Source organism: Fukomys damarensis, unplaced genomic scaffold (assembly GCF_012274545.1).
Source record: "Fukomys damarensis isolate Sample0158 unplaced genomic scaffold, DMR_v1.0_HiC HiC_scaffold_32, whole genome shotgun sequence".
In the NCBI taxonomy this organism is placed as follows: Eukaryota; Metazoa; Chordata; class Mammalia; order Rodentia; family Bathyergidae; genus Fukomys; species Fukomys damarensis.
In genome coordinates, this window is record NW_022900944.1 from 32,455,519 (window position 1) to 32,476,578 (window position 21,060).

General features: G+C 43.9%; 3 protein-coding genes across 10 annotated transcripts in view; 2 read left to right on the forward strand and 1 right to left on the reverse strand.

Moving 5' to 3' along the window:
* The window catches only part of Slc7a6 (solute carrier family 7 member 6), a 24,953-nt gene extending 16,736 nt beyond the window's left edge, over positions 1-8,217 (forward strand). For all 5 annotated transcript variants that reach the window (XM_010612313.3, XM_033757821.1, XM_033757823.1 and 2 more), the window contains 4 exons: positions 1,413-1,509; positions 2,408-2,557; positions 2,667-2,850; positions 3,424-8,217. In XM_010612313.3, coding sequence (XP_010610615.1) covers positions 1,413-1,509; positions 2,408-2,557; positions 2,667-2,850; positions 3,424-3,518 — 526 coding nt within the window. In that variant the 3' untranslated portion in view covers positions 3,519-8,217. The remainder of the gene's footprint in view (positions 1-1,412; positions 1,510-2,407; positions 2,558-2,666; positions 2,851-3,423) is intronic.
* A 135-nt stretch (positions 8,218-8,352) lies between these two features.
* Positions 8,353-16,331, reverse strand: Slc7a6os (solute carrier family 7 member 6 opposite strand). The gene is made up of 5 exons (XM_010612314.3): positions 16,125-16,331; positions 15,745-16,020; positions 10,554-10,760; positions 9,523-9,643; positions 8,353-8,668 (listed from the first exon to the last, which is right to left on the reverse strand). Exons 1-5 carry the CDS (start codon positions 16,314-16,316, stop codon positions 8,541-8,543), a joined length of 924 nt encoding a protein of 307 aa, XP_010610616.1. The 5' UTR covers positions 16,317-16,331; the 3' UTR covers positions 8,353-8,540.
* Positions 16,332-16,405: 74 nt separating this feature from the next.
* Positions 16,406-21,060, forward strand: part of Prmt7 (protein arginine methyltransferase 7) — a 36,933-nt gene continuing 32,278 nt past the window's right edge. For 2 of the 4 annotated variants that reach the window (XM_033757846.1, XM_033757844.1), the window contains exon 1: positions 16,406-16,490. The gene's annotated coding sequence lies outside the window, so the exon portion shown is untranslated. The remainder of the gene's footprint in view (positions 16,491-21,060) is intronic. The other 2 variants (XM_033757847.1, XM_033757845.1) reach the window with 2 other exon arrangements.

Consider the following 21,060-nt stretch of genomic DNA (forward strand, 5'->3'; position numbering starts at 1 on the left):
AAAAAAAAAAAAAAAAAAAAAAAAAAAGCTCTCTCCAATCTTCTCTTATTTCCACTTGTAGAGGTCAAAAATAGCTTTTCCATCTCTCCTTTTCTCTTAGCAGATTTACTTAGTGTGTGTCTGGTGCTGGGGATTGAACCCAGGGCCTTACACATACTAAATAAGTGCTTCTCTACTATGCTACATGCCCCACCTCTGGGTGCACTTCTTGAGAGAGTAATCTATATTTCAACTTTTGTTCATTTTTTGTTATAATCTGGCTTCTGTTACTTGAAAAATATTATTAAGGGTACTTTCTTCTTAGCCTGCTTTTAGTCCTTATACTTTGAAGCAAGAGATATGTATTTTTTTAAACTATTCACATGGTTTCTGTGGCATCTGATATATTTTTTGTTTTTGTTTGGCACTGGGGATTGAACTTGGAACCTTTTGCTTGCCAGGCAGGCACAGGCACCACTGAGCTTAATCCCTGCTCTTGGTTTTGTTTTTTGAGACAGGGTCTTGCTATGTAATTCAGGCTGGTCTTGAACTCACTATGTAGTCCAGGCTGGCCTCGAACTCACTGTAATCCTCCTGCCTCAGCCCCCTAAGTACTGGGACTACAGGCATGCGCCATCACATTTGGCAACATCTGATGTTTTAGAAGGCTCCTGCCCTCCTTTCCCCTCTCCTTTCTTCCTGTAGTGGTGCATGCCTATAATCCCAGTAGTTGGAGGCTGAGACAGGAGGATTGCTGTAAGTTTAAGGCCAACCTGGGCTCCCTAATGAGTTCAAGGCCAGCCTGAATTACAGATCGAGACTCTTATCAAAAGAAGCAAAAAAACAAAGCAAAACAGAAATATGGCTAATCTTTTCTTCTCTTTGTGCTTCTCTCCCTCCTTCTCTCTCTTTCTCCTTCCCTTTCTTTTCTTTCTTTCTACTATTCCGGGGTTTGGAACCCAGACCCTTGCACATGGTATGCAATTGAGCTACATACACTCTAGCCTCTGGATGAACTCTGTAAAAAGCCATTATGTTTCTGTGAATTTGTGGGATGGCAGAGTGGAAATCCCATGGATCGGGATGCCAGTAGGTGTTCAGCATCTGTGGGATGTTGGTAAGGTGTCTATAGCTGAGAGAAGAGAAGGGGATGTCTATGGAGGATGGTGAATTTCATCAGTTAGAGCTGAGGAGTATCAGTGGATTAACAGTCGGGTGAGGCCTTCCCAGGTAGTGGTGAGATGCTATGGTTGAAGAGGGTTGAAATATCTGTGAGTGTATGAGTAATAGACTGGGCATGCATAGAACCTGAAAGATTGTGCCCTGCTTTTTTTCTGGGACTCTGAGCATAGCATAATTTGTCTGAGTGAGGAGTGAGTGTGGCTAAGTGGCTGAGTATAAGAACTCTGCTGACACATTTCTTATCCTTCCAGGTTGTACTTTGTGGGCTCCCGAGAGGGCCATCTCCCAGACCTTCTGTCCATGATCCACGTTGAGCGTTTTACACCCATCCCTGCTTTATTGTTCAATGTAAGCCCTGCTGTGGGAGGTCTGGGCACTGTAACAGGGACCTTGAGAAAGGCCTTACTGCGAGATTTTTTTTGTTTTGTTTTGTTTTTTTGAGACAGGATCTCACTATGTAGTTGAGACTGACCTGGAACTCACTATGTAGCCCAGGCTGGTTTCCAACTCACAACGATCCTACTCCCTCAGCCTTCTGAGTGCTGGGATTACTATGAGATTTGAAAAACAGTTCCTTATATTTTTTGTGATTCTGGGATCAAACCAAGTTCTCACACATGCTAGGGAAGTGTTTTACCACCCTCCAAGCTACACTCACAGCTCACTTTTCCTTTGTCTCTGCTGAATAGACTGTTTCAAATCCTTGTTGATAATTTGGGGAAAAGATAGGGAGTAATTCTGTTGTTGAAGTTTAAACAAGCCTATACTTGTCCCAGGACTATGGTCCCTGACCTCAGTCCTCTAGGATTCGCCCCTCATCCCCGAAGGACAAGTTCTGTCATACCTTTCTTCACAGAGGGTATGAATCCATTGTGCTATTATTTGTGTCTAAAGCTCTCTGGAGGTACTTCCTCCAGTTGTGTCAGGTCTAAGCACCTCCTGGGCCACAGTATGATTCAGGTTGAGGTTGGTGCATTGAAGCTGCCTGCCATCAGAAAGGGAGAGGAGTCTGCTGTGTTACAGCAGCGCTTGTAATAAGAGGGAGGCATTGAGTGTAGGAGGGGGAGAGATGCTGACGTGAAGGTTGGTGTGAGGAATGGACACACCAGATGCCGGGGCTCACTGGAAACAGGTGGTAATCTGGTGAACCCGTCAGATCTGACAGCCTGCTGGTTGGTGAAGTGTGTTGGGTGGGCTAATGGTGCCGGTGGGCACTCCTCCTCTGCACTCCACTTTTGCCTGACAGTGCACTATGACGCTCATCTACCTCATTGTGGAGGATGTTTCCCTGCTCATCAACTACTTCAGCTTCAGCTACTGGTTCTTTGTGGGCCTCTCTGTTGTCGGACAGCTCTATCTTCGCTGGAAGGAGCCTGAACGGTCCCGACCTCTCAAGGTTAGTGGCTCTGCACACTAGGAGGTGGGCCCTCTCCCCAAGGCGCCTTCTTGGCCATGCCGTTCCCCCATCCCACCCTACTTAATATTTCACTCCTCCTCCATTTCAGCTGAGCCTCTTTTTTCCCATCCTGTTCTGCATATGCTCCACGTTTCTGGTGATTGTGCCTCTCTTCAGTGATAGCATCAATTCCCTGATTGGCATTGGAATCACCCTCTCCGGGGTTCCTGTCTACTTCATGGGTGTTTACCTGCCAGAGTCCCAGAGGCCACTCTTTGTTCGGAAAGTCCTAGGTGAGCATTTCTTTGCCCCCGTCACTCACTGGTTGTGTACCCACAGAGGCTAACAACTTCCTTTGCCCTCCTTATGACTTTCTGGAGAGTGAGAACTGGCTGTCCCACCACACTTCTTGTTTGATCTTGACATGATCATTTTATTTATTTATTTTTGGTACTGGGGATCAAACTTGGGACCTTGCACTTGCAAGGCAGGTGGTAAAACCAGAGCTAAATCCCTCGCAACACTATCACTTTAGTTCTAATTTTTGTGTATTGTTTTGGGGTCAAAGCACTCCCTCCTGACAGAGTAGTCTACCTGAGAAGACAAGCGATCATACCTCAGATGCTTTCTGGGTATGGAATGGAGGATAGGGAGAGGCTTGTTGGAGCTGAGGGGCAGTGTGGTTCAGGATGTCCAAGACACCAGGTGGAGGGCCGGGGGTTTAACTTAGTGGTTCCAGTGCTTGCCTCCCAAGACACCAGGTGGGGAGGGAGCCACAGATGCGCTTTTAGCCTTCTGTGTTCAGATTGGGGTAGTTGCTAAATGTGCTTGCTAAGTAAATCCTGTGCTTTTCTATTTTCATTTAGCTACTATCACCAGAGTTACCCAACTCCTTTGCTTTTGCGTCCTGACTGAGCTAGATGTAGCTCAAGAAAAAAAGGTTGAGAGGAAAACTGACTAGAAACCAGAGGTGACATCCCCCAAGATCCGGAAGGCTGACCACTTGCGGCCATGGCCATCAAAGTCCAGATACCTGAATTAAAGGAGCTTGTTGACACATTCTGTAAGGGGGCTCAGGGCCAGGGCTTACTTACCATAAGCTATGGGAGGATCCTCAGGGTTGGGACCAGCCTGAAGGTGGGGATCTCAGGAAGGAGGGGAGGGTGGGGAGCAGGGGAATGTTAGTTTTCCTCCTGGTGGTTAGTGGCAATCCTGACAAACACCTGGTAAATGCAGTGGGGGAAGGAATGCTAGGTTGATAACTAGGGCTGGTGGCTCACAGCAGTTTGAAGTTTGAACCAGGAGTCTACACGGGCTACTTTTGGGGGAAGTTTTCCTTTGATCAGGTCCAGCCACCTGACTTACAATGCTATAGTTTTTTTAACTGGCTCAAAATTCTTCCCTGGAGAGAGGGTTGTATGCCTTTGTTTTTTGGGGAGGATGGATAGCAAAGCTTTATTTAACCAATATGGGAACAGTGTTTATCCCATTTCCTGAAATTTGTAAGAGGAGTACCTGTCTTTGAACTTTACAATCCAACAGTAGGCATGATGGGAGGAAATCTTTTCAGGGTCTCAACAGTGTCCACTGAAGGTCCCTCTCATCAAGGCTGACCTCTTGTGTGTTCATATGCTTAGAGGCACAGGATTTCATTGTGTACAGATTATCTATCTCATAGAGGAGGTCCTTCCTGCCTGAGTGGTTGGATCATTTTTGTACGTAAAGTCTTTAAGGAAGAAGGAAAGCTTCTGGCTCCGTAACGAGTTGGTCTTGGCCACTTGTTATGCACCCTTTCGAGCTGGAACCTTGATGCTTCAGTGGAGGCCATGGTCCTGAAGCAGGCTGGGAAAAACCTCACTGTTCCAGCTGAGAAGCAGCTGGCCATGCTATGGCTGCCACCAAATTCAAACTCTATTCCATTATGTTAATCCAGAACACCAATTCTGTAAAACATTAGTGTTCATTTGATTACAGGATGCAATAGGCTATGTTTAAAAATTCAGAGTACCCCAGACTTTCTGCCTCCAGACATAATTCTGACAAGAGATTTTACACAATCTTCTGTTCAGTCTTACCTGCAAACGATTAAAATCACATACCTGTTACATCATTAGTATATAGATCAACATGTTACTAGCACCTGACTCAGGTCCAACAAGGACCAGTGAACAAATTTATGAGTCAGAAGTCTGGTAATACTATTTTGAAGGATAATCCTTTATTTTATTGAGATGTTAGGTCTTTGTTCTAGTTGATAGCAAGTAAATCTCTGGGTTTCTGATAGGAACATTAAAAGTGCTGTACTGTTCTGGAATTCAGGTGAATCACCTGAAATTTACCAGCTGTCAGTGAGTTTGAAGAACCTCTCACTGACCCAAGTCATCACATACTTGTTCCTCTCTGTAAGGGCAGGTGTGAGGGACTGCTGTGCAGACCCAAGCAAGCCCACCCTGGTGCTGGAAGTAGTTATTTTCTTTTCTGAAAAAACCCATGCCAGGCTGTATCCTCTCTTCTGTCCTGGGTACCAGGCTTTGTTTACGCTCCTAGCTACTCCTAGCTGCCTTGGTGTGAATTATGGGAGTAGTGTACTTCTCTTCTGCTGACCTTCCCTTGCCAGAGGGCTGATGGAGCTGTAGTCTCAGGAAGAGCTTGGTACTTGTGGGACTTCTGTTTTCTCCCCATGGATAACAGTGAACACTCCAGGAGAAAGACTGCTTCAACCTCATTATGGATGCTCAGCTGACTATAAGAATGGAAGCAAATACTTTTGGTGGTCAAGTTGGGCCACCAGGTCAGGTCAGAGCAATGTTTGGCCTACATGGATCTTTTCATGGGCAGCATAGCTGCACTGGCTTGTACAACAGTCCATTTTGGACCCAGAAGAACCTGCTGGCTTAGTAATTAGCACACTCCATGGACAACTTGTCCTTAATTTTTGGAATTGGTCAATAGTAAAGACAAGAACTATGAGGTGATCTCTTCTGACCATTCTTCACCAAACTGGCTTGTCACAGATAAGGATGCAACCCTGGATGTAATATTTGCTCAATAAAGATTTGGGGGAACACAATCACAGTTGCCTTTGGTTCAGGGTGTGCATCTGTGAGAACATAAGAGGGAGATTCCTACTCTCATGGATTTAGGATTTGTGTAACAAATTCTTGCCTGATCACAAGGAGTCTTATGCAAAGGCTGACTTGCCTAAACTATACAAATAAGATTCTTTTCTGAGCCAAGTTGGCACCCATCCCACGGCTCCTCTTAAGCTAATCCTATAAGCAGAATGTGTTGGATTTGAGGATCCCTGACCCTGGCTGTAGCATTCTCCACACGATAAGCAGCTAATCTCAGGAATCTGCTGCCCCCCAGGGGCAGGGGCTTCTACAGTAGGAGAAACAAAAGGCCTCACTACAGGTGCTCCACACTTGTTTAGTGAGCCTGTCATCTTCTCATTACTGGATGCTAACGGTGGATAGACTTCTCCCATGAACCCTTCTGTGGCAGGAAAGCCAGACTCCCTAAGGCACTCAAGCTTCTCCCTAAAGCAGAATTAATTCCCATCAAGTCTTTTGTCTCCTTTAATTGGTGTGCTAATCATCACTTTTGCTGTGGTACAGTTTGTAACTTTTTGCACTGAGCAGTTTGTGAAATTGTTGGCCCCTCTAATGTTGGCAGAACTCATGAACATATAAATAGTGGTCAGCAAATTTACAATGGCAGAGTAGTTTTTAATCTTTTTTTTGGTACCGGGGATTGAACTTGGGTTCTTGCGCTTGCAAAGCAGGTGGTGGATCCACTGAGCTAAATCCCCTGCCCTTTAATCTTTGGTTTCTAATGCCTACAAAAAAAGAGACTAATATGACTAGTATTAGACATTAAGTTACTTATTTGCAACAGTGAATTTTACCTTTGTGGATACTCAGAATTTGGCTAGGGCTGGGGATTTAGCTCAGTGGTTCCGGAGCCTGCCTTGCAAGTGCAAGGACCCAAGTTTGATCCCCAGTACCAAACAGAATTTGGCTAACAACTCCATGCAGATATGAACTAATGTAGATAAAGGCTTACAAAATGTAGATAAAAAAGAATGGGTGGGGGTAAGACAGAGCAATTCAGAATCTTAAAGCGGTAGGAAGGGCTGGAGATTTGGCTCATTGGTTCCACCACCTGTCTCTCAAGTGTAAGGACCTGAGTTTGATCCCTATACCAAAAAAAAAAAAAGCTTCTCCCTGTATAATTTATTTTCCCATGTGACAGTGGGGGACAAATTCTCGTAAGGGAAGAGCATACCTCAAATCAAAGGTTCTGCATTGCTTCCCTGTGTTGTCCAATATAGTAGCTACCACCTACATGTAGCTGAATTAAAATGAAGTAAAAGCTGGGCATGGTGGAACACGCCTATGATTCCAGCACGCAGGAGGTTGAGGAAGGAGTATCATTACAAGTTCAAAGCTAGGCTGGTCTACATAGTTTAAGATCAGCCTAAACCAGGGAGATCCTGTCTTAGAACAACAAAAATTACTGTTTTATCGTTGTACTAGTCAGACTGTAAAAGTTCCATAGCTACATGTATCTAATGGCTACTACTGCATAGTGCAGATATAATCCCTGTAGAAAGTTCTATGAGATACAAATGGGGGAAGGGATAAAATAAAATTTATTAAAAAAAAAAAAAAAAAAGAAAGTTCTATGGGATAATGTTACATCAGTGAAATTGTAACTCAGGATAGCTAGGGTTTGCAAAGGAGTAGGGAGAAAACTTGCTGACTAAAGAGATACAAATTCTGGTAAGAAGACCGGTTCTGTTGATAGTATAGTCCACCTTCCATATCCAGGGACTCTGGATTCCTGTACTGAAACAACTGTGGCTGGAAAATACTTCGGGTGAAAACTGCATCTATACTACACATGAACAGGTTTATTTTTTTCTTGCCACTATTCCCTAAACAATATGTATATAACAATCACATAGCATTTATATTGTATTAGGTTTTATAAATAATCTGGAGATGATGACAGAGTATGCAGAGGATGTGCAAGGGTTCTGTGAAAATGTCATTTTATACAAGGGACTTGAGAATCTGTGGATGTTGGTTTTCATTCACAGGAGGTCATGGAACCAATCATTTGAGGGATGATTATGGTGAGTGATATGAATAGTAAACATTTTTTGACTTGAAAGCCAAGTGTAGGATGTGCTTTCTTTTTCCTCCCCTAAGTCCTTACTAAGGTTAATTCTGAAACTTCTACACTAACTGCCCCCCTTTTTTGTGGAGCTGAAGTATAGTAGGAAAATACCTAAGATACTCAGAGTTAAAGATTTTGAGCTGGATGGTGGTACATGCCTGAAATTGCAGCACTTGGGAGGCTGATGTAGGATCTGCCCGAGTTGGAGGCCAGCCTGAACTACATAGTGAGACCCCATCTCAAGAAGCCAGAGAAACAAAGTTTTGAAGGCATTGGCCTGTTTCCATGTTCAAAAATAGCTTTATTAAACAGAGAAACACATTCATGCATACTATTTCTTGGCCCCATGCCAAAAGAAGAATCTTTACAACCATTTTCAGAGTACAAGGCCAGGAGGCAAGATAGCTATTAATACCTCGCACAGCTCAGATAGATTCTATTTCCTGTTCTGTTTTTTTTTTTTTTTTTTTTTTTTTTTTTTTCAAGGAACCAATGTGTTTTTCTCTTTTTTTTTTTTTTTTTTTTTTTTTTTTTTTTTGTGACAGGGTCTCGCTATGTAGTTGAGACTGACTTGGAACTCACTATGTAGCCTAGGCTGGTCTAGAAGTCACAGCGATCCTCCTGCCTCAGCCTCCCAAGTACTGGGATTACAGGTGTGCGCCACCATGCCCGGCTCTATTTCCTGTCCTAAGAGTTATTATCTAGACTGCTGCTGCAAGAGGATGTCACCAGGCCAGTCAATCCTAAGTACAGAGCCCTCTTGGGCCTGTGATAGAACCTCATGGCCATTACAAGCCCATCAGTCTGAATCCAGGTCCTGGAGGTTGTCGTAGCCAAACTCCTTCTGTATATCCAGAGGGTACTTGCACCATACCTGTCGCCTGCTGCCTCCTTCTTCCTCACTGAAGCTGTCACAGTCATCAGAACCTAGAAGAAGACACCAGCAATGGACTTTCACTGTATGATTTTATACCAAAGAGCCCCTTCCTTTCTCAAAAAGGTCTGGTTTTTGTTCTCTATTTAAAAATACTTGTTTAATAAAGCAAATCTGGAATATAGAACTTTAAAAAAAAAATAATTACATTTCCACCATCTAAACAAAGTTAACACTGGCAGATTCTGTCACTTGTCCCTGTAGGATTTTATTCCATTGAGTAAGTAACTGTTCCTTTATTATAAGACACTAGGAAAAGATTTTGTTGGCTACACTTAGAGGAATGTAGTCCTGGGTTCTCCTTCCTCCATATGCCTATACTGTATCTTTCTCAAAACAGGTGGGCTGGGCGTGGTGGCACACCCTTAATCCCAGCACTTGTGAGGCGAGACAGGATTGCTGCGAGTTTGAGGCCAGCCTGGACTACATAGTGTCTCAAAAACCAAACCAAACAAACAAAAAAGACAGCTGGAAATGCAGTTTGAGGGGTTAGATAACTCATGAAAACCTCAGGCCTATCTACTGGTGAGTGCCTCATAATTTGATGGAAGTAGGGAAAGTGACAAAAGTCTACATGTTTTACTTAATCCCAGTCACACTGAAGTTGATGCAGTATAGTCTCATTTCCTGGGGACAAAATGAGGCTCAATGAAGTAATCTGTGTAAGATCGAAGTAGGCTATGACAGAACTAAGGATCTGAACCCCACACCTGACTGACATATTCCCAGCTGTTCCTCTAGAAACACTGCTCAGTGGCAGAGAAAGGAGGCAAACTGAGACATACTGATTATGCTGTCACCTCAGTCTTGGATCTTAGCAGTCCCTCCCATGGAGGCTGCCACTCACCTCTGGAATCTTCCTCCGCATCACTGCTTTCCTCTTCTGGGTATTCATTACGCCAGTTATTCTCACTGTTTTCATCATCTTCATCTTCATAAGTGTCTTCAGGTTGCTCATCATCCTTTACCTGTGCATCTCAACACAAACATGAACCTAAGTCAAAATGCTCTTTGGGGGAAGCTGTCAGCATACTAGCCTGGGGAGATTCCAGTAAAGGGGCCATGTAGGTAAAAAGCATTAGTTTGGCTCTACTGCATAATGGTAATCTTATGCTATGAAGGGGTGATAGAAGCCCTCCTCTATCCAGAGCCCAGCTCAAGATACCACATTCCAGATCACTAGAAGGGGAGGAAAGGGTAGAGGAGCAATAGCTCTTAACAGAAATTGCATCAATCTGCAAATTCCTAATGGGTACCCAGAGGATTATATGGGTGATGCAAAAGGTCCAAGCTAAAACTTGAGAGAGTAAGAGATGCAGGAAGACAGGAGTAGGTAGGGGCCAGGCAATTTCCAATGGTGGACACCTGACTGCAAAGTTATGGTTCTAAGAATAAATAAATAAAAGTTATGGTTCTAATGTAGGTGCAGGATAAGGTGCTTTACTCCCAATGTCAGTGTGAATGTTGTTACAGGATTCTCAGTAGTTGTATTAGGATTTAAGAATAATGGTTTTAGGGGCTGGAGGCTTAGCTTAATGGCATTGCACCTGCCTTGCAAGTGCAAGGTCCCGAGTTTGATCCCGGTACCAAAAAAAAAGATACAATAAAAACAGGTTTGGTGGTGAATGCTTGTAATACCAACACTCAGGAGGCTGAAGCAGGAGAACTGTGTGTTCAAGGCCAGATTGGGATACACAGTTAAGTTCCACACCATCCTGGAGCACATAGGGAGACCCTATCTCAAACCAGAAAGATGCAATCCTTTTAAGCAAAAACAAGAACTAAAAATAATGTTTTTCAGGAGTGAAGCCCAGTGAGGCAAACACCCTGAAAGAGCAGAGGCTGTCATATGTCTTCTCTCCTCGTGGGCCCCCTTACCAGCTCCAACTCCTGGGTATAAGGCTGCACAGAGAGGATGTTCTCAATCCACCCTGGAGGGGCTGTCTCCAAGTAGTAGATGTCATACACATAGTCGTCATGCTTTTGTTCCTCCTGGTGTCCAACTCCTGGGCCATCCTCAGATACAGTCAGCCGCTCACGAATCAACTCTACTGAATTGCAGAGGATCACATCTGGGTCAGATGTCTGTAATGAAAACATAAATGACACATCCATGACTCAAAACATGCTGCAAGAGGAAGAACCCAAAAACTACTCCCAAAAGTAGGCCTGCTACAGCCTTCCTGTTGTGCTCAAAATTCTTGTCTTACTAGTGTCTTAATTAGCTACAAAATCAAAAGTGTCTATAAAATAAATTCGTGTAGTCCCTCTTTCATATAGAAACCTGCAAGATAAGCCTTCTGCTCTGTTGCTTGGCTGAGACCAAAACTTTTGGGAAGACTGACCTGAGAGGAGGGGAAGCAAGATGAGAGAGCCAGTCTTGCTCCCAAGCTTTTAGTTAAACCTGATTCTATAGGTCTTCTGAGTTTGTCTGATATGATGCTCTCCCCCGGGGATCCACAGGCTGACCCTGAAATGGGTCGACATTTTGTGGAGCCTCTTAGAGGCCAAAGGCAATTCCTGGTGACCACTATTACTCATCATTTGACTTGTCTCATACTGACATCTTGCTTTTAATCACAAAGCAGACTCACCTATAATCTTTCTACTAGGAAGAATGAAATGTCAAAATGAAATGTCCCAGAATAGAAGTAGCCCGAGTAAGATGTGCTTCATTGTCTATAGGATGTGTGTCCAAGACCTGGGAAGCACAGGTAAGTTTGGAAGGCAGGGGGACAAGTCCATTACAGGAGGCTGCACAGCTCAAATCACACACATGAGAAAATGAGTGTTCCATGCCAAGACATACAATGGGAGACTGACGCTGATATTTAAAGGCTGAGGAGAAGAGGATTTTCCCTTGCTCCAAAGTCACAAAGAAACTAGAGATAGATACAAGTTTCTGCAGCCATTAAGTTATTTACAAGACTAACATACAGAAAAGTACCAAATGTTATTCTATACTCAAGTAGGAAACGAGCTTTACTCTAGACTGAAACTTTGGATTGGGGGCAAACTGAGTGACACTCCCCTATTTTTCTTTCTTTTTTGGTACTGAGGATCGAACTCAGGCCCTTGTGCTTACCAGGGAGGCGGCAGAACCACTGAGCCAATCCCTGCTATTTTTCTTTTTTTTTTTGCAGTACTAAGGATCAAACCTAGGTTGTATGCTTGCTAGGCAAGCAATCTACTACTAAGCTACACTCTCACCCTCCTATTTTACTTTTTAGGTTGCTGTATGTTTTCAAATTCTCTTATGAATATGTATTATATGCTACATATAGCATTTTTTGCTGTCAAACACAAATTAGAACTGTCCCAATCTTCATGGTTATCAATTATATTTTTATTTTTTTGTAATACTAGGAATTGAACCTTTGCACTAACTGCAACCCCAGCCCCTTCTCCCATTTTTTATTTTGAAACATCATCTATGTTGCTAAACTGCCTGGACTCAAACTTGTGATTCTCCTGCCTCAGCCTCCTAAAGGGCTGAGATTTCAGTCCCATACTACTGCCAGGCCTGGGTTAGGGTTATCAATTTTATTAAAAAAAATAATAATAAATTAAAAAAAAACTAACATGCAGTAAAATTGACTTTATTTGTTTTTATTTTTTATTTTTTTTGAGACAGGGTCTCACTATGTAGTTGAGATTGACCTGGAACTCACTGTGTAGTCCAGGCTGGTCTCAGACTCACAGCAATCCTCCTGCCTCAGCCTCCCGAGTGCTGGGATGACAGGAAAATTGACTTTAAAACTGAACATAGGATCCATGCACGGTGGCCCCGGCTGTAGCCTGTGCCGGCACAAAGTAGGGATACAAGTATGTAAGGCCAGGCATAGTGGCGCACACCTGTAATCCCAACACTTAGGAGACTGAGGCAGGAGGATTTGTGTGTATTCAAAGCTAGCCTGGGCCATATAGTGAGTTCAAGGCCAGTCTAAACTACATACTGAGACCCTGTTTCAAAAAAAAAGTATGTGTAACTCATAGGGGTTTTTGTGAGGATTCACATGCATGCTGGGCAAGCACTCTACCACTGAGCTACATCCCTAGATATTTTTATTTATTTTTAAAATTTTAATTTAATTTTTTTCTTTTTGTTTTGTTTTTTGATACTGGGGATCGAATTCTGGACCTTGCGCTTTCAAGGCAGGTTGTGGCACTACTGAGCCAAATCCCTGGCCCTTCTTTTGGTTTTTTTAAGATAGCGTCTCGTTGTGTACTTCACGCTGGCCTTGAACTTACAGCAATTTTCCTGCCTCAGCAGCCTAAGAAGAAGCTGGGATTAATGGCAAGTGTCACTATGCCTAGCTTATTTGCAAAAAACTTAAATGATGTCAACTGAAGGAATAACCCACTAAAATGTGACAAAGTGTTACTAATTTTTTTCCTTTCTTTTTTCTTCTTTTTTTTTGCAGTACCAGGAATGGAACTCAGGACCTTGTGCTTCCTAGGCAGGTGTGGTACCACTGAGCTATATCCCCTGCCCAAAATGTTACTAATTAAAAATTTTTTTTGGTACCAGGAATTGAACTTGGGTCCTTGCGCTTGCAAGGCAGGCGGCGGAACCGCCAAACTAAATCCTGGGCCCCCCCAAAAAATTTTTTTAAGCCGGATGTGGTAGCATACGCCTGTCATCTCAACATTCAGGGAGCTGAAGCAGGAGGATCATTGAGAGTTTGAGGCAAGCCTGGGCTACAAAGTAGGTTCAATGACTACACAGTGAGACACTATCTCAAAAAAAAAAAAAAGAAAAAGAAAAAAGGTCATCAATTTTAAAATCTCTTTAGATATTTTAATGTCTTTACATCCAAACATAATAATTTACACTTTAAAACAGGCCACAAACTATTTTTAGAATTCCAAATACATAAAAACATGCTGTTTTACTATAACTGTATAGTCTACAAAGTATAGCCTTGCCAGTAATGCTATCAATTACCTGTTCCTTGGTAGTCTAGTAGGCATAAAATCTCAAGTATGCTTTAATCTTAAACTCATATTTATTTATAATTACTCTGTGCAAACATTTCTGATATGTTCAAAATATATACTGCTTTATTGGGGAAAAATCTCTTAATATCCTTAAGCCAGTTTACTTTTTTTTTTTTTTTTTTAATAAAACTGAGTGATGGGTGTGGGATTTAGCTCAGTGGAACCTGCCTTGGCAAGTACAAGGTCCTGAGTTCAGTCCCTGGTACAAAAACAAACAAAAAACTGAGTGAGCTGTGGGCTGGGGATTTAGCCCAGTGGCACCATGCCTGCCTCACAAGCTCAAGGTCCTGAGTTCGATCCTGGTACAGAAACAAAACAAAACACTGTGTGAACTGTTTAACCTGATTTGACTCTAATGAATGCTGATTTACTTTTCAAAACTTATAACCTGGGCTGGGAGTGAAGCTCAGTGGTAGTGTGCTTGCTCAGCATACCTGAGGATCTGGGTTATAGACATCAGGCTCAAATTGCTATCTAGCTATACTAGCACCATAATTTAATATTATTTGTGGGTTTATTTTGCTGTCAATTTTTTGTTGTTTTTTGTTTTGTTTTTTGGTACTAGGGATCAAACTCGGGTCCTTGCACTTGTGAGGCAGGCAGTGGAACCACTGAGCTAAATCCCTGGTCCCTGTGGGTTCATTTTAAATTAAAATTTAAAAACTTTATAAATGATTAAAATTAGGGATTTATTTACTTATTTATTTATTTATTTTGGTTTGTTTGTTTTTTTGAAATAGGGTCTCACTATGTTGTTGAAACTGACCTGGAACTCACTATGTAGCCCAGGCTGGTCTCGAACTCACAGTGATCCTCCTGCCTCAGCCTCCCAAATGCTGGGATTATAGGTGTGCGCCACCACACCCGGCTTAAAATGAGGGATTTTTAAATTTATGAAGGGGCATACTAAAATTGTTTCTGTAGTTTTGTTGCATGTAGCAGACTGCTTTTCGGACCCAAGTAGAAAACAAACTTAGCAGATGTAATGTAGTAGAAAAGGCACTCGATTAAGTGTGAGATATAAATTCTAGAACTAAATCTGCCTCAAATTTAGTATCCTGCCCAGGACTCATCCCTTAACCTCTTTGATGAATTTCCTCGTCTGTTCTTTATCTCCTTTGTTCCAGTGATCTTCCCATCTTAATTATGGTGAAAAGCAATGTCCTTACAATTTTTTTTGCTATAGTCTACCAAGCACCTCCTCCAACTCAGTTCTTTACCACTCTCCCATCTCACTGGACTCTAGGCACACTGATCTTGCAAACACCAGACTACCTAGGCTTCAGGGTCTTTACACTTTCAGGTCCTCTGCTCCACTGTTCAGTCTCTCCCCAAGGTATCCCCAATGCCCAGTGTTATGGTTTATATTAGATGTCCTCCCAAAGCCTCACAAGCTAATGGGTGGGGGTTTTGGGAAGTGATTGGATCACAGGGGTTTGATACTCACCAATAGATTAATTCTCTGATGAGCTTACAGCTAAATGTGGTATTGGGAGGTAACAGCCTGGTGGGAGGAGGTGGTGTGTGGACTGGGGGGGTTTTTCTCCCTCCTCCCTCCTTTCATTCCTTTTCGTTTTTTTGAGACAGGGTCTCACTATGTATTCCAGGCTAGTTTCAAACTATGTAGCCCCAGGTTGGCCATCTTCCTGCCTCAGCCTCCTGAGTGCTGGGATTATAGGCATGTGTGACAACGGCCGGCTCAAATGTCTTCCCCCAATGAGACTTTCATGGAAATGGCACTGCTTTTTTCCTGCTCCTTCTTCACCAACCCCTACCACCATCTGGCATGGAGTTGACCTGTTTAATTAGTTTGTCTTCTCTACCTGAATGTTAGAGGTGTTCGGAGACTGCTGTCTCCAAACAATTTAAATACCTGGCACACAGTAGGTGCTTAGTAAATACATGTACAGTAGAGTGAAAACCAGATCAATACAATGAGCCAATCAGGCCGGATGAATTATCCATCCCTAAGGTTAAACCGTGTGCTGCCTATTCGTCACGACTTCGTCTCAGACACAGATTCCCGGTAGAATCCAGGGACACCTAGGGCCCATAAAACGATACTCACTTTGCTGGAGTCCGTAGAGGAGGCCTCTGGGTCTCCCTCTTCATGTACCAGGTCCAACAGCTGGAAACCTGAACCCGCGGAAGCTTCTGAGGTCCCTGGTGCGTACTCAGACTCCAGGCTGCCGGAGGTCCCTGACGCTCGGCGGTTGGAGACCACTCGGTAGCGGCCCTCTTTCCTGACCTCCCGGGCTGTGGCGCGGAGATCACGGCGAATACGCTGTTGGCTGCTCCGGGAAGGGCGAAGGGCAGCCCGCACGAGCGGCTGGATTGGCTCCTCCTGGAGAGGGGACATCAGAAAGGGTTTGGAAAGGGTCTGTTAAGGGAGATAGGGAGCTTACGGAATCGCAGAAAAGCCCTAACCTCCCGTCTATAGACTAATACCTGGGAGCGCACGGTGGCCACCAACTGAAAGACATTATTCTCTGCCGCTCTGTCCAGACGCTCTGGCGTCTTCTGAGCAAACGACTCGACCTCGCCGCTTCGGAGGCGTTTACAAGCCAACACCAGAGCCTCGGCGGGCTCCGCACTGCGCTTCCGCTTTACCCGAAGAACCGCGGTCCTGCCGGCCTCCATAGCGGCTGTCGCGGAGCACTATGGGAAAGTGCGTGGAGCGAGGGGAGATCCAGTTCCGCTGTGAGCCCCGCCCCCGGTTTTCTCCGCGAGCGCGCTGAGCTTCTCTTCCCTCACACCGAACCTGCGGGAAGATGGCGTCGGCGGCGGAAGCCGAGGGAACGGTCCTCGCTGCTGGTGAGGCGCCGGGAGAACTGGGAAGGCGGGGTCGTGGTTAGGATAGCCAACTCCCTGTTTTCAACCCCAGAGGTCCGGCGGAGGCGCCTAGCGTGGACTTACTTCGACGTCGAGTTACGCATCTTTTTGGAACCTTTACAGAGTCCGCGTGGGGCGTCCCGGAGCGCACTGGCTGGCGGGAGAGCTGAGCTCAGATTGGCTCCGGCTCCGCGGTTCAGCCAGGTGATTGCCCTCTCTGGGCCCGTGGCACCGCAGTGTGGGGCCTAGAGCGCAGTACTCGTGCCTAGCGCCTCGAGTCAGCTGCACAGGCCCAGGCCTCAGTCATACGCAGCTCCAGCCTTCGCACCCCGAACTGGGCGAGGGTTCTCTCTGTTCCGGAAACTGATAGCACGCTTTCCATAGTCACTGTTCTAAGTAGTTGGAAACCAGTGTATTTACATACTAGTCAGGAGCAGCCTTGTAAGTGTGCATCCTACATGGACATACTGCTGCTTAAAATCCTTAGGTTGATCCCACTGTATACATTTAGAACGAAGTTCGAATGCCAAAGCCAAAAAGTCTGGTGTAATTTGAAGGAGCCCACCTCTAATCTCTTATGGTTTCTTCTCTAAGCGCTTCAGTCATTCAGCTTTTTATCACATTTTAGTTACGTGTCATTCTTTCTTGAAAAAGTTGGGATAAAGATCCCTGCTAAATTTGGCAGCCACGGTGGTGTAAGCGTATAATTCCACCTACTAGTAGGCTGAGGCAGGAGAACTGGGAGTCATAGCTGTGCAGGACCTAGTCTCAAAGGTATATTAAAAAGGGATGGGGATCTCAGTAGTACAGCACTTGTGTAGTATGCACAGGGCCCTGGGTTTAACCCTTAACACCTCACAGTTACTGCTCCCCAACTTGTTCCCTGGTTTGTCTTGCAGATCTCAATTTAAAAGCTGCCTTCCTCAAATAACCTTTCCATAACCTTATTCCCTATCGATAGTGCCCTGTGCCTTTTCATCCTTGAACTCATATAGTCCCTAACTGCTTATATTTCTCTGTCCTGTTTCAAAGCTGGGGATTTAGCTCAGTGACACCGCGCCTGCCTGGCAAGTGCGAGGTCCTGAGTTCAATCCCCGGTCCCGGAAGAAAAACCCCAAAACCAAGCCAAACCAAAACAGTTATTGCTTCATGGCCTTTTGGCTAAGATCAAGTGTAGTACTTATTACAGTTTAAACTCTTGGAGGACAAGGACCTTGCCTATAATGTGGTGTCCCCAATCCCTAACACAATTGCCTGGTTTATTGAAGGTACTAAGTAAGTTTAGAGTGAATGACTAGAATGTCTTCTCTGAACTCTGACTAGTAACGCTATTATTGGGTTTTGGCCTGGTGACTTCCATTTATTCCTTGTCTCTATGAGGAATGTGAATTTACAGCCCGTGGAGATGAAAATTAGAAAGGAGTCAGTGAAAGGTGCACTCTCCTAATCCCAGCCCTTGGGAGGTGGAGGCAGGAAGATTGCTTTGAGGTTGAGGCCAGCCTGGACTCCCTAGCAAGACCTTGTCTCAAAAAACCAAAAAAAAATCCCACAAAACATAAAAACCCCACAAGGAGTACTTTAAATTATTTCAGGCTCTAGGTCCACTCCTTTTTTAAAAAAAGAGAGAAAAGAGTCACAGAATGTCTCTCTCTTTTTGTGGGGGGGTGCTTTGAGACAGGGTCCCACTGTGTAGTTGAGTCTGACCTGGAACTCACTGTGTAGTCCAGGCTGGTCTCGAACTCACAGCGATCCTCCTGCCTCAGCCTCCCTAGTGCTGAGATTTCAGGTGTGCGCCACCACACCTGGCTCACAGGATATCTCTTGAATCTGGAGTGTGGGTTCTTTCTGAGCGGACAAATTATAATAATAACCTGAGGGAATTTACTCATTAGTATGTAATGCTTACCCCAAAATTCATAAAATTGTCAACACAGTGTAAGGTTTTCATCCTCAGACTTTATTGTTTAGGTCTGGGGTCATAGCTCTGTTGTAGAGCACTTACCTAATGTGCTGGAGTCCCTGGGTTCAATCTTCAGCACTGTGCCTTCTGTGATTTTACGGTTCTAAAAAGGCATCGTACTCCCAGTTATACCGTTCCATTTACTAAAGTTTTTTCCTACTGTTTTAACCTTTGAAATTGATTCCATGTGGACCACAGGATAAGGGTTTCAGGATTTTTCCTTATATGGACCTCACCAACATGTTTGGCCCTTTGTTCGTTTTTGGTTTTGTTTGTTTGTTTGTTTGTTTGTTTTTTTCCCCGATACCAGGGATTGAACTTGGGTCCTTGCACTTGCAAGGCAGGCAGCAGAACTTCTGTGCTAAATCCCCCACCCTGTTTTTTGTTTTTTGAGGCAGGGTCTCCCTTTGTAGTTCAGGCTGGCCCTGAACTCACTAGGTAGCCCAGGTTGACCTCAAACTCTGCAGTTCCTCCTGCCTCAGCCTCCTGGGTGCTTGGATTACAGGCATGTGCCACCATGTCCAGCTTGTTCATTTTTACTTTTACCAAACTGATTTATTCAATGTGTATGATTCTCTAGGCCTTTCTCATCTGATAAAGTGCCTTCCAATCCTGTCCATCTTTTTTTTACCCCCCCTTCAATACTGGAGATTGAATCCATGGCCTTTGAACTGGGCTATATCCCTGACCCTTTTTTACTTTATTTTTTTCAAGACAGGGACTCACTAAATTGTTCAGGCTGGGTTGGAACTTGTGATCCTCCTAACTCAGCCTCCCAGAGTGCTGGGATTATGGGTATGCACCACTGCCTGGCTCTATCCATCCTTCAAGCCTTTTCTGAACATTTAGCCAGATGGGATACTTCCTCTCTCTTGAGCCTGTGTCTCCCCACTCCTTTATTTATTTATTTTTTTGGTACCAGTCGAACTTTGGACCTTGCACTTTCAAAGCAGGTGGTGGGCACCACTGAGCTAAATCTCTGGCTCTCTCTCCTTCTCATTTTGAGACAGATACTCTCTCTAGTTGAGATGGGGCTTGAAGTCATTGTGAAGCCCAGGCTGGCAATCTTCCTGCCTCGGCTTCCCAAGTGTTGGGATTACAGGTGTGCACCACCACACCTGGCTATATTTTCTCTTTACTACAGTGTTTCATGGACAGTTTTCTAAAGCACATTAATAAATTCTAAAAATTTTAGATATTTTGTCTTTAAGTATTAGTATATGAGATATACAGAACTGATTATAGCAGTGCTTTTCAAACTGCAGGTTACAACCCCATTGGTGAATGAACTCAAGTTGGTGGATCATGACCAACAATTTAAAAAATAAAAATAAAGTAGAAAATAAGAAGGGCTTTACCCATAGACAGGTTCAATATTTTGTGTAACTTTCGGTTTTATATGCATGTGTGTATATTTCAATGTAAAGTACAGTATGTTTCCTATTAGGGTTCTCAGAATATTTGAGAATCACTAGATTAGATGATAGATGTGCTAAGATTTTTTTTTTTTTTTTGGGGGGGGTACTGGGATTGAACTCAGGACCTTATGCTTGCAAAGCAGGAGGTGGAACCACTGATCTAAATCCCTGGCTAGATATGCTAAGATTTTAAGAGTAGAATTTTACGAAAGGCAGATTGACTACTTTATTTTGGTACTGGTCATAGAACTCAGAGCCTTGCACTTGTGAGGCAGGCACGAAACCACTGAGCTAAATCCCCAGCCCAAAATTGACTACTTTTAACCAGGCATTGACTGCCTGTGTCTTTTCAGAAAAGATTATTTTCCCATAAGTTTCTACAAGAATCCAGTATTTACTTAGTCTAAATAATGTCAAAAGGAAGTCAGAAACTCTGGCCAAGAAAATGCCTTTAAGAAGATTTAGGATAGAAGCAAGACGTATCATGTACAGGTACAAATTTCCTATGATGAATGTTACCATTATATATATCTAAAATGTACCAATAAATGTTTTGCTTAAAAAAAAAGGATTTAGAAGCACCAGTGTTCAGTAGGATGGAAGGAGGGAGTATGAAACACTTGCTGATTTCTGAATAGTACACTAGTTCTAGCAGAGCCTGGACCTGCTGAAGGATGTTTTCAAACTTGGCATTGGGTGCTTCTCTGCTTCCCCGAAATGGGTCTCTTTTGGGAGACAAGCCATGCAAATGAATCTGGTAACATTTTATTTGTTTGTTTGTTTTTTGGTACTGGGGATCGAACTCAGGTCCTTGTGCTTGTGAGGCAGGCGGTACTACTGAGCTAAATCCCCCTGGGGAGATAGACTGGGGATAGAACTGGGGATAGAACTGAGGACCTTGTGCTTGGGAGGCAGACTCAGCACCACTGCACTAAATCCCCAGCCCTGAGGGAAGATTTTTTAAAAAATTGCTCTCAAGTGGCTGGGGATCAGAAAATAAATAATAATTACTATTGTGAAATGGGATGAAAAGGGCTAAAGGTATAGGGAAGGTGCGATGAGTAGGGGAAGGATAAATAAGGGAAGAGAAATGTGAGAAAATGAAAAGATGGAAATAAAGTGTTTGTAAATGGGGAAGGGAGGGAGGGGGTAAAGGGAGGGCAGGGACAAGGGG